This window comes from Acipenser ruthenus, chromosome 4 (genome assembly GCF_902713425.1).
Source record: "Acipenser ruthenus chromosome 4, fAciRut3.2 maternal haplotype, whole genome shotgun sequence".
Taxonomy (NCBI): Eukaryota; Metazoa; Chordata; class Actinopteri; order Acipenseriformes; family Acipenseridae; genus Acipenser; species Acipenser ruthenus.
Genome location: NC_081192.1, coordinates 25468564 through 25481940, shown reverse-complemented (window position 1 = coordinate 25481940; position 13377 = coordinate 25468564). Strand labels below are relative to the sequence as shown.

The window sequence follows — 13377 nt, the reverse complement described above, 5'->3', positions numbered from 1 at the left end:
TATATGATCATTTAACACACCAGGGATGGGAATGCATAGCAGTTTCATCCATTCCTGGTTTCACAATGTGTGTAATAAGACACACCTGAACTTGATACCTACACACTGGGCTAAACAAGCTTGTATTAAAACGTGGAATCTGTGAAACTGCTCCACAAGAAGTCTTATTTCTTTCCCTGCACACATTTTAAATGTTATATTTTTCTATATATCAAAAATGTATGTACTAACTATACCCATCATCCCAATCTGTTCAGTTGACTGTGTATATACAACAGCCAACCACTAGATGGAGTAAGTTAATAAAATATTTGGTTCTAATTACTGTATGTGATATAGATGTGCATTAAGTTCACAATAAAAGATTTGGTAAAAAAATGACTGTATGTGATAAATATGATTATACCTGGACTAATTTCTGTTGAAATATTAGCTGATTCCAACAGACAATGACTAGTAATTGTTAAAAACAAATGCACAGCATCAAACAGAAATAAAATGCAGGCTCTGCTGTAAAAAATGCGCAACAATTCTTGTTGCATGCTGTATATACAGTGCTGTACAAGGAGTATTGTATTGTGCATTACATTGTATCCCTTTGCAGGGGTAACACTCCACCTAGACTAAAAAACACATTAATTCAAAGGGCTATATTAATAAAGCAATCGCTTCAAGTGCATGCAAGCAGGCATTTACGCAGCTACAATTCAGATGCTCAGTCCTAACAGTTAGATTAACAGACACCGCTTAAAAATGCTTTTTAATAAGTGTCAATTACAATCATATAAGATATTTCCTATTGAGGGCTACATTTAACTTACCAAGAGTTCGTAGAAGAACAAACTGCATTCCTAGCGCAAACGGTCTCTCTTGTTCATCCACTGACCTGCACAGAAAAGAAGAAAGAAATTGCTGTTTAATAATGCCTCCTCGTGCAACCTAAAAGCATCACATTACAAGCAAGTCTTTGTGTAGGTAAATTACAATGACAAGTTACAAATATATATTTTCAACAAAATGTGTTTTCCATATTTGTATTATTTTAAACCGCAATATGAAGAATGCTACATTTTTTGCTCCACAAAAGGTTTTGTATATGATGTTGAAAATGGCAGCGTCAGCAGTAATGGATGTTCCATAGGTAATTACTTTTCTTTTATCAACAAGAACAGTATTCAGTTTGAAAATTTCCTGCACTGACACATCTGACTGAACACGCAAGCAGCACCCTTATTAAACTTTAAAATATTAACAGCAGCAATGTGCATTTTCTTTTGATATAGGGAAATAAACTGCAGTATAAGGTTTAGAACATAAGGGTACTTATCTCAAAGAGTTTAAATTTATACAACAGGTGCAGTCTTTTCCAACGAACAGGAGAGAGGCTAAACATGTGCAGAACACTACTTCTGCAGGAATTAGGAATCATTTAAAAGTACTCAGAGCCACTGATCAATTGACAGACATGTTCCTAATTGCAATTCCTACATCAAACTTTTTCGTGCTGCTTCTTGTCGTCGAAAATAGAAATAATGACATTAAATCTGCTTGAATGATATACACGTCATTATCTAAGCCTGCAATTTGTAAAGCAGGAGTTAGACACGTACCTGAGTGTTACAATGAGTGCTGATGGCTGTGCACAGGCAGTAATGAGGGTGACGATGAACAGAAATATGAGGAAAGGTATCAGGGTATTGCAGGTGCGGTCGCACTTGCCAGATACAGCATAGCCATTCTCATTCAGATAGGTTTTCACTATAACCAATCTGAGCTGGCTCCTCTGCCCATCTGTAGGAGGTGTGATCACCTGCCTACTCTGCACACAAGCGCAGTCTGTGTAGTTCCTTATCTGGAAAACAAGAGTCAAAAACAACATTAGGAGTTCTGTACTCGAACACGCTACTGTTTAAAAACAACCCCCACAGGTAATTTTTCCATAGGCTGCTTCTACATCACACAGTTTTTAAATTACCTTTTTTTATTGCATCTTTATAGTAGGCCTACAGTATATAGTACAGTGGGTAAATCAAATGAATACCTAGCACACTTTCTTTTTACTTTAGCCTATAGGCTTCCAGGAAAGCAAAATAAATCATGCTGCTACATTGTACACATTACTGTACAATGCAAAAATAATAAAAGGTAATTTTAAATTGAAACAAAATGATTTTAACGCATTATTCTTTTTACTGTCTACTTAGTGCACAATTAACACAAAATACATCATGGTGCCGCAGTGACACATATACAGTGCCTTACATATACTGCAGAGACTTTACAGAAATACTTTTTTAAAACATCTTTTACAGAGAACATTTTACAGTGTTAGCGTGGCTGCAAGTAAAACACATAGCCTACCTGCTCATTTTGTTTTCTGTTGGTATGAGTCAGACTTTCTTTGCAAAAGCAATTAGAGACTTCAGATTCAGAATTTTAATCAGTATTTTTGAAAGCTTCTGGCCCTTTTCCAACTGATCACAGTGTTTAAACTCAGTAGAGTACCAGTTTATATGCCCTCTTAATCATTCTACTTAATTTTCGTGATTTAGTAGGCTACTTTTATCTGTTCTGTTTTTTTTTGTCCTGTCTTTGGTGTCAGTATAGCATATGTGTTTATTCAGTGTGCATCTTTGGATCATGCAATTCACAGTGACCTAGCGTCACAATGAATTTGATATTGCTAGGGGACATACTTTGTGTCCAGCATGTCCGAATGTACGGCATAATGGTGTCTGTATTAGTGAGGGGCTACTGTAATCATAAGTTGGCTTTTTGCATTCAGAATCTGTTTTGAACTGCTATATCAGCCACGCAATGTAAGGATTAGGATAGCTATAGTTCCCCGTGTACTGTCCAATTTTCACTGTCCTTTGTTTCAACTCCAAGCACATTATCAGTGTCAGAAAAGGGATGGCTGCTAGAATGCTCCTACAGTCCAGAATAATGTTCTATAAGGAAGCAGCAAGCTAATCTATTATTGACGTTTCAAAATTGCCACTCAGTTACAATCTTTTACTAGGCAAAGCACCAACAATGTCATTACAACAGAAATGCAACCCTGTAGGACACAAGCCTTATTCGGTTTCGCTACCTCAGCATATGAAAGCAAGGAATAAGAACTGGACTGTTTAGACTGACCACTGAGGTAATCTTCTCAAATGGTAACATGCAAATCAACTTACACCAGCATTTTTTTGGTTTATGCAGTTTAATAAATGTTTTTAAAATAGAGAGCGAATAACCACTACTGAAACGGAGTTAAATTGATTCTTTATACTATTTCACAATATTTAATTTCTTACCTGCAGCTATAGCAACTTTGTCCTTGTAAATGGAAAATATCTGTATCAAATTAACAGTTGCAGAGGGGGCGAAATTACAGCTACACACCCAAAGCGGTCACTTTTCAAACCACCTCACTTCAGAAATGTATTAGTCCTATGCCATCCTATAGAAAAAAAAAAAAACTCTCTTATTGAATTATGAATTTACGGCCATTACTTTAAAGTGTTACCAAATGTACATGTCTGAAAATTGGGTGTTTATTTGTCCAGGGATACCAAAATATTTAGTGAATAATATTTAGTGAATGTGGTAAAATTATCCAACCCCCAGCACTGTGCCTTCCTAGACATTACTCCAGGGAACATCAAAGAATACCCTTTAGACAATGAACACAAACACATAGCTGATACTCACTCCTGTGCTATCGTTTCCCACACTGGTGCAGCCAGCCAGACAAGGGTTGAAGTAGGTGATGCCGTCTGATCCACAGACAGGCGCATACTCGTGTATTTTACATCCGCAGTTCACATTGCAGCTGCCTGTCAGATTCCTCTGTGCCATGGTGAGAGTGGGGCTGGAAACAAACACAAAGAGGACGGCTAAATAAACAGCCTCCTCATTTCTGTGGGAAATTATGAGACACATTAGACAAGCCTCTTCTCTTTCAGACAAACACTACATTAACTGCTTGATTAATTCAGTATAGCATATGTGTTTAATTGGTCGCAGTCACATTTCCCACAGTTTGTTTCCAAAGCTGGATAGAAATATACAAAATCGACATAATCTTACTCCTCTGGTCTTGCTACCGTATGCGGCTCATTCTTCTGTCAAAAAGACAGTAGGGCAGCCTGTCACACCTAGAGCTAATGAACAATAAAGGTTATATTCTTCTTTTTTCTGTTAGGCACATAACTATGACTACCTAAAAACAACATCATAAATGTCATACTTTGCTGCTATCTGATAGTAAAATGGCCCCCATATTTATGTTAAAATACAGAGCCTCTTTATTGTGAAAATACATGGAAGGCTACACAAAGTCTGAGGCCAAACTTCACACAAATAGGTCTTCATGATCCCGATGCCCACAAGCGCTAGTGCTAAGGAATGTCTGTACCAACCTGTACCAACCGAATTAGCAGTTCTCAAGATATAGGTCAAAATTGGTCACATATCAATTAATTAATTAATTAACATGACAAATTAATTCAATTGGGAGAGGGTTATAGAATAAATCCCACAGTGTTGACTGTTGGAGTTTAAAAGCATGTCTATTTAGTTGCACATTGCAAACACCTGGGAAGCAGTGGCCCTTTATATGTATCTTAGAAAGTCAGGCAAGATCAGGCTGTACACGTTACACAAGGACATTACACTGCTACGACATGTCTAAAAAGAAAATCTATACAGTATATCTAGATCTAGATCTAGATCCGCTTTGCTAATAATTACGTTAACTGTGTATATCTAATATGATAGGAATAGCACCCGACAATCACGTGCCTACTTTCATCCCTCTATAAAATATATCAGATCTGTTGTCAAGCGCATTGTGAGTGAAACCGAATTGCAACAAAGAAAAGCAAGCTTTTAGATATTACAAAATACATTCAACTAGGAATTCAATGTGAATGGCAGCCTATGTTTTACACATAAGTGTGTGCTACATATCACAGGTGATCTTTTTATCCAACACCTGAATTAACCATAGGCTGTATCTGATCCTGTGCAACTAGTGTAATAGCTTGTTTATTCTCCATGTAAAACGTACAAACATCCCAGCATGTAAACATGGATGGATCTTAAGTCCAATTATGAATGACATGAGAAGTACTGAGGAGAGAGAATCATTACCCTGTGGTATAAGGTATATTGATGCCTCCAAGGTTAATGCTTTCACAACCAACGATGAAGAGTGTGGAAAAGCACAGCAAAGACACGCCACTGCAGATCATGGCCAGCTTAGCAGACTCTCTAGCACCCAGTTTCAGCTTTTTGATAATGTAGCCTCCAAGGACAATGCCTACACCAGCACTGGGCACTATAATCACCCCTATAAAACAGAAACACAGTAAGAATCACATAGTTCTCTGTGTTTAGTGTAACAGGTATAATTATTTACCAAAACAACATGAGCTATAAATCAGCAATTTTACAAAACCATGACATTCACTTGACTGTCCGGCAGTCACTAGGGAAAAAAGCAAACATATTGTCCTCACTTTTAAAGTGTTAATGGTTTCCTTTCTCCCCAGTAATAAAACACAGAATAAACCTATTCAAACAGTTATCTTCTAGTAATCCCTATGACTAGAATGTACAATCTTTTTTAGTTAAATAATTCTCTCTAATATATATTATGCTAGAATTTGAGCTGTATTATTTATTAGTTTTTATTAGGAAAAAATAACTATAATAAGAAATATCTATCCAGTTTAGCCAGTTTGATGCATGTGCTTGTAGGAAAGTACTGCTTATTGGCACGATTTGAAAGTCAACGCTTAGTACTGGCAATGTTAGGTCACTGTCTAAATCTGTACCTTGCAGATAGGGGACCAGAGCACATGTCTTCCCTTAAGAGCATCAAGTAAAACATAAAAACAAGCTTGTATGTCAATGAAATGTCATTTGCTACAGTGCCCAGCAGTGTCCAATAGGGAGGAAGAGAAAATGAGACATTGACGCTTATTAATCCTTGATTTACACCCAAGTACAGTAACACAGAATTTCCTGAAGCCTGGAGTTCTGGAATACTGTAACTAAGCCTAATTCTGCATGGATAGAATTAAGAATGTTTCTGAAGGAATTATTTCTATACAGCACGTTAGCATTCTGAACAATTAGGGCAACGTTCTTTGTGCCAAAAGAAGTTGTAACATTTCAAATGTATTAACTTACTCCTGATTTGGTATAGGTTGTTATAGAAATAGGTCAAATTAAATACTACATTTTTAACTAACAGAATTTGTATAGGGGCTGATTCACATGAAGAAGTGACTAATATTGTCAGTGGCACTAATAATTATTTTTCATTATTACAGTAGTTACTGTAATTATTTATTTGCAATAATCTTTGCATTTAATGATGAGAAAAAAAAAAACAATGTCATTCATAGAGCAAATATTATTTGAATAACTTTCTGCACTACGATTAACAAAAGTAATATCAAGACCTGTCAGTTATTTCCAGCTTTGAACATGGTCAAACACAGACACTTCTGGCATTCAAGTACAGTATAATTCCTCAGGAAAAGGATAATTAGCAAGCACTCCCTCAGTTTAAATTTGCAAATAGCTCATTATTATTATTAGGCTAAAATATCGCAATGAATCATTCGAGCGAATCTCATAAAACTTAAAGGCTCTATTACTTACTTAAGTTTGGAAGTCACTCTAAAAAATTTTTTTAAACATACTATTAACATACTTAATTTGTATGATGCTTGCAAATAGTTTAATGTTAAATTCTGTTTTCTTGCCACAGACATCTGTAACAGGCTAGATTAGTGCCTTTAAAGAAGTAAGAGTCAGAGCCATTTAGTGATCAGTTAATTTGGATCAAGTTAGTTTTTGTATTGCTAACAATACACAGCTGTTCATGAGAAAATGCTTTGGCTGATCTCGCCTATGTAGTACATGTTTATGGCAGACAACTACAACGGAAGAGCAGCTCCTGAACTTATAATACAGACGTACCCATAAAAAATTTAATAAACACTGAAGTATTTGAGTAATTGCTACAGGGACTTACCGGAATGATTGCAAACATGTAAGTGGCCAGTAAAAAAACCATAAAGTATACAGCAGTCTTTGGTTAAGAAAGGTTTTCAGACAGCCACACTGCTGAAATCACCAGTGTTCACGACTTCCCCATCAAGACCACAGTAGATCTGTCCTACTTATATACAGAGCAGCAATGGTTTCTTCTGCACAATTCCAAAGGAAGTGGAAAGTACTTAACTATAATGTTCATAGTAAGAATTCAGTCACTTTAAAAACAGGCGCCTCTTCATTGTGCATTACTATAAATAATATAGTTATTGAATATGGCAAAAATAAAATGTGTTTTTTTATTTTTACCCAATGTAGTACTATAATCAGTCTTTGGGCCCAAGGAAAAAAAGGGGATTAAGCAAGACGGAATATGTATAAAATAAATAAATAAATAAAATAAAAATGCATACTATAACAATTTTCTTTCAAGTCTCTGCAATGCCAGATTAATGACTTGCTGATGTAAGTGTAGTTCCCGAAGGAAATTGGTCCATATTTTTTTTTTTTTTTTTTTTTAAAAGCTTTAGAAAAATTACCAGCTCCCATGTGCCCCTTTATTTTAAGCACAACTTTTACATTATTTAATACTGCTGCACTTTTAACACATCAAGTACAGAATGTTATCCCCCCCCCTTCTTTTGCTTTCATACTATATACATTTCACATTGCCTTTCTGTTCTGGTTGTAAACAGAAATCCAAAGGCTACTGATCAGACTATTCAGTATGTAGAGAATATGAACAATCTTTAATCTCTGATGCTGTCTAAATAAATAAATAAATAAATAAATATTATATATAGATAAAGAACACATTTGACTTCTGTATCCTGGTAACCACAACCAGTAGCAGATTTGGCTGGTTTGGACTTTAACAGAGAATTAAGGAGAATCAGGAGCACCTTGGTTTAAACTTACTGGGTGTGGTATTCATATGTGATGCACTACTTTCCAACAACAAAAAATTATTCAATCTACTATATAAAAAAAAAAAAACATGACATTTTATTTACTATATAAGGTAGTTATAGTTTTGATATTTATAAAATATGGCACGAATGGGGGCTACAAAAAGAAAATCTGGTATTTTACATTAGTTTTTTTATTTTTATTGATGTATCGGTTTCGTTTATGTGTTTGTTTTAGTTTTTTTTTTAATGTAATGGTGATGTCTTACCAGTGTATATGCTTGCATTGGATGCTGGGATGCCAAACTGAGACTCGATGAACTTGGGTATGAAGGTAATAAAGGCAGTGACAATGGCACTCTCAGCTGTGTATGACAAGCTCACAAACAGGAATGTCATATTGCTTAAGATCCTGACAGCTGCTCTGGGTATGTCTATAAAATGAGAAGAAAAAATTAACAGAAACAATGAGCATGGGCCAAGCAGTTACAGAACAATACAAAGAAAATTGTGCAATGATAGATGAAGGCTTTGGTATCATGAAGTGTTTTTTGCACTTGCTTTTGGTACTAAAGATTTGCAAACTTTTAAGTATAAACAAGAAAATGCTGAGCTTTGGTTATTGAGATCTTGTTTATCAGCTAGGGTTAAGAAAGCATAACACTTGCCATTTATTAAACCACTTTATTTGTTAGAACTTCTTTAAGGAGAAATAACCAAACATTTGAAATCAATTTTCTTACTTCCTAAAATTAGCAATATTATCAAGAGCCTCTTTTTTTAAAATCTTTTATTCTGGATATGCATCTCAAGCTAATACAAAGCATTAAAATACATTTTAAAAGCCTTGTTTTTTGTCTCCTTGGTGCAGAGACAGTACAGGGCATCCTGGCAATCAATAGAATCGAAAATGTGGCTTTGTCAACAGACACAAATACATAGCAAAATCTAAATTAATTCTCTGTAAATGTTTATCTTCCTCATAAAGTCTTGAACTTTACTTTTGTGGTATTCTTTGCCTCCTACAACCACTGTTATTTCAGTGCTTAAAGACATTGTAGCTATACAAATAAATCAATAAAATGTACCATTTATACATTATTATCTATTGAATGGTGTCATATTTCATTTTGGAAGAACAGGGAAATGATACAAGAAGCCTATATTTAGATCATGAAAGATACATTTTGTACTTGTTGATATACCAAAAAATAATATGAGAAGCAGACAGAAAATAAACCCATTAAGTACTTCCTGGAGGTCCTACAAAAGTATCCTACAAAAGTCTTGTGATATGAATTTTATTAAATGACTAAGGAAATGTTGGTTAATTCAGAAAGTTACTGGTAAATGTATAAGGAACATTAAACATCAGGTGGGTTGGGTTGGATTAATGTGTCAAATCATGTTTCTGCTTGTAAAGTTGGATTATTCTCAAATTGGTAATACAATTCTATAAAGTATATGGGTCCAAACTTTGCATGAGATGTTTAGTTTATTCTTTCTAAAAATAAACATTTTATAATTCTTTTTTTTGTAACATTTTATTCCCACATAAATACACAGCTTGCCAGTATTATTATAGGCAGACGCAGAGAAATTATTATTATTATTTTTATTATTATAGAAGAGGTTGTACTAACGCTGCAACAAGCTAGCAGTCTGCTGCAGCATGTATCTTTTGGCTCTTTATGTATTCTAAATAAAGAAAACAAATCTATGCCTTGTAAAATACAAGTATATTGGAATAAAAACTATCTTTGGGCATTCATTTATACACCACCAGCCAACATTATTCAGATGCCTGTATACGAGAAAAATATTTTGGGATACTTTGACCTTCAGGAACCACTTCATGGCTATTTTAAGAATAAGATTTAACCTTCATGATCTAAATATACGGTAGGCTTCTTGTATTATTTCACCATTCTTCTGGACTGCAATATGACACTAAGCGATGGATAGTAACATAGAGGGTATGTTTTACTGAATCATTTTACTAGCTTTAATATCATTCAAGCACAGTCAGCAGAGACATTAATGAGCATATTGCACTATTTAGTTATTTCTTTACATTCATTTTGAATCAGGATTTAATTTAATCCAAACAGAACCCTGCTGTTCCCTTTGACACAAAGGGATTAAATCCTAATTTGGGCACTAATTAGAGGACCTGCCATCTACTTAATCTGTCCACGGATTACATTATTTTGGGTTGTCAATGGTTTAATCTTACTTTTAAGCGACACTTGGATGAACTTTAGCTGTCCATCAAGTTATGTACTAATGTACTTTTGGAGTAACAAAATCAATCTGTTTGACCTGTTGGCAAAAACCTGTATCTGCCTGTGTGTATGTTGAGGAAATTCTCCACATAAAGCAATGTATGTGTCCACACTAAGCAGCTAAAGAACAATGTAAAATGAACAAAACAGTCCTTTTATCCTTCCCCTAAATTACTGTCCACATTCCAGCTTAGTGCTCTATTTCGTTGATATAGAGTATAGGTATAAAATATAGATTTTTATACTGTTTACAAGTAAATAAACATGGGACATACAGCATGCTGGCGATTCACCAGAGTCAACAGTTAATATCACAAGAAGTATTATCAGCCACCATCTCTATAATGCTACAAACTTTACCTTAAAGAGTTTGATTTTTAGTCTGTTTTTTTTTTCCCCCCCGATACTTAAAAAGATCAAATAGGATAACGATGTTGTACATGTATGTACATGACTTCTGCTTATAAAATGGGGCACCATGTATTTTGTTTTTATGTAAAATGATATAATAACCATTTCTGAATAACTTTACTTTGCAAGAGCTTTAAATACAGCTTTTGTCTGAGCTAACAATTTCTTGGCAGAGGATTGTGAAGTATATATTAGTTCCTCTCACAGGGATGCTTAAAGACAACCTACTGCAATTACACTTTAAGCTTTTTTACCAACCAGGTCACTGGTACAGGCTCTGGTTCCGGCTCTCGTACAGACCAGGTCACTGGTACAGGCTCTGGTACCGGCTCAGTAAGTAAAATATACAGTAAAGTAGTGTGTACCTTTACAGGCCATTTGATGTCCTTTCCATACATTTAATACATTTCTGAAAAGGTGCTTAAATTCACCTAAAATTGCTTAAATTATGTTACTCTCTATTTTAATTCAACCTAAATATAAAGATCTGTATGCATTTAGTCCGAGGGCAGCTCATTAGGAGTGCTACAGTAGAGTGAAAAAGAATCAACAAACTACTTTATTTCTTGTGTTTAAATAAGGCTTCAGCTGTGCTGGCAAATCACTCTTTAATCAAATGATATCCTGTTGAAAATAAATTAGACAACGCCTGGTGGAAAGTACCTTTGATGTCCTTTCCGAATCCCAAGGAAGAGGTGACCGCTTGCCCCTTGCTGTTGGATTTCTCCTTCATGACATCATCGTCGCTAGAGATATCGTCCAGGCTCATTTTCTTTTTCTTCTTCTTTTGACGGGGTGGGAGCTTCTTGGGGAATGTGAACATGGGAAATATCACCAGCAGCATGGCGATAGAACAAAGGAGAAAGCCACTCCACCTACAGACAAAGAAAGAGGACCACCCACCCCCATATTAAAACAGGACTCTTTTAACATGATAGTTGTGAGAATGAAGTCAAAGAATGTGGCAAACTAGGGACCAGAGTTTTCAACAGCTACGGTATCAGCTGTAAACTCTGACTGTTCACCACATTGCCTGTGCCATCTTGAGCTCTAGTTTTTACTGTGATAGGATTCCTGTAGATAGTATGGAGTTTGTTAACTTGACACATTCCAAAATAAAAAAGGTATATCAAAAGCCAGACTGGTATTGCCATTTTAACAATAGAAGACACTCTCAGGCTTTGACCACGATTTAGAAAAGCATTGTTTATTTTAGATTGTTACATTTTTTGTTAAAAATAAATAAATAAAAAAAAACACACAATGATTTGTATGTGGAAAAACCTCTCACACATGTGTAAACTGCCAAGAAACTGAATTTAAAGTACTGCAATACAAATTTTCTTCACAGAAACATTTAGCAGGCCTTTTTTTTAAAATAACAATTAGTCTGTTAAGTGGCTTTTTTCAATATCTCTTGTGGTTAGTTGTTAGAACTAGGTCTTAGACACAGAAGGTTCTGGGTCTTAATTCGAACTCCGCTACAGATACCCGTGTGAACACAGCAAGTCACCACCTCCATTGCTCACTGGGGCTTTATTTGACAACGTGTGCAAGGACAAGGGCAAATGTTTTGCTTATAGGGACATAGTGCTTTTTTTTCATCACTTTTGGATCACAGCTGTAAATTAATTAATGATGAAAATAATAAATGTGTGGGCGGCACAGGAAGGTCATTGTGTGTGGGTGTGTATATATGTGTAGATTTTTTTTTTTTTTTATTAAAAAAAAAAGTATCAAAGAAATCCAGTGGGGCTTTAACTGCATCATAAATCATGCAGCAATGGATAAATCAGCTTCTCTTCAAACATACTGTATGACTGCAGATGATTGTAATCAGCAAGCCATTTTACAAGGGCAGTGATACACTTCTAAGGATGGTGGTGGTCCATTTATTACCCATTTAACCCCCATCAAGTCCTGTTTCATTGTATTTTATCTGTCCCATCCAGGTGTTCACTGGTAACTCTTAAGTCGGGTTCATATTTCAAGTGCAAAAATGTTGATCAATTTCAAGTCTCACTAGAGGTGTCTCTTGACACCAAGGGAGTTGGAGTGATCACCAGAGCTGTAGCTGTTTAAGTCACATGGCTGTCTCCCACTAGTCTGAAGACTGAAGTAAAAAAACAGCCTTTAGTAATACTAATACTATAAAATGATATGACAAACACGTTGACTATAAGTGTTTCTCAATGTCTTCACTTTATGCTAAGTAAAATCTTTGTAAACCTATGTTGGTTCCTTACCAGTTGCCAACAAAGCGGGGATCACTCTGGTCAATGTTCACAATGGTTTTGGGATCTACGTAGAACCCGATCAGAACCCCACCGAGCAGATAACCCGCAGCAGGACCCAGAGCCCCCATCACATACATAATGGCTGCAAAACAAGAAGACGGCAATAAAAACACTGGGGCGTATTCAAAAACACATAGACATAACACACACACACACCCACCCACACACAACAACCACTCAATTAAGTTTAACTCAGCTAATGTTTTGAATTCAGAAAGTTGCCATGATAAAGATAATTTTCTTCTTAGGAGATGGTTTTACCTTCCTCTAAATTAATAAGAAGATATCTGTTGCTAAAATAATATTCCTACCGCAGAGTACTACTGACATATACTGTTCAGTACACTCACACTTTGACATAGAAAATATAAAATAAGAATTCAGGATTTCTTGTGTGTGGGTTGCCAAAGCCTC

The 13377-nt window shown here is 35.4% G+C and overlaps 1 protein-coding gene across 6 annotated transcripts in view; it reads right to left on the bottom strand.

The window, feature by feature from the left end:
- The window catches only part of LOC117400379 (solute carrier organic anion transporter family member 5A1-like), a 61058-nt gene that overhangs the window by 22357 nt on the left and 25324 nt on the right, over positions 1-13377 (bottom strand). For all 6 annotated transcript variants that reach the window (XM_059022230.1, XM_059022229.1, XM_034000250.3 and 3 more), the window contains 7 exons: positions 12913-13045; positions 11330-11541; positions 8240-8404; positions 5146-5344; positions 3703-3862; positions 1611-1852; positions 822-886 (listed from right to left, as the gene is read on the bottom strand). In XM_059022230.1, coding sequence (XP_058878213.1) covers positions 822-886; positions 1611-1852; positions 3703-3862; positions 5146-5344; positions 8240-8404; positions 11330-11541; positions 12913-13045 — 1176 coding nt within the window. The remainder of the gene's footprint in view (positions 1-821; positions 887-1610; positions 1853-3702; positions 3863-5145; positions 5345-8239; positions 8405-11329; positions 11542-12912; positions 13046-13377) is intronic.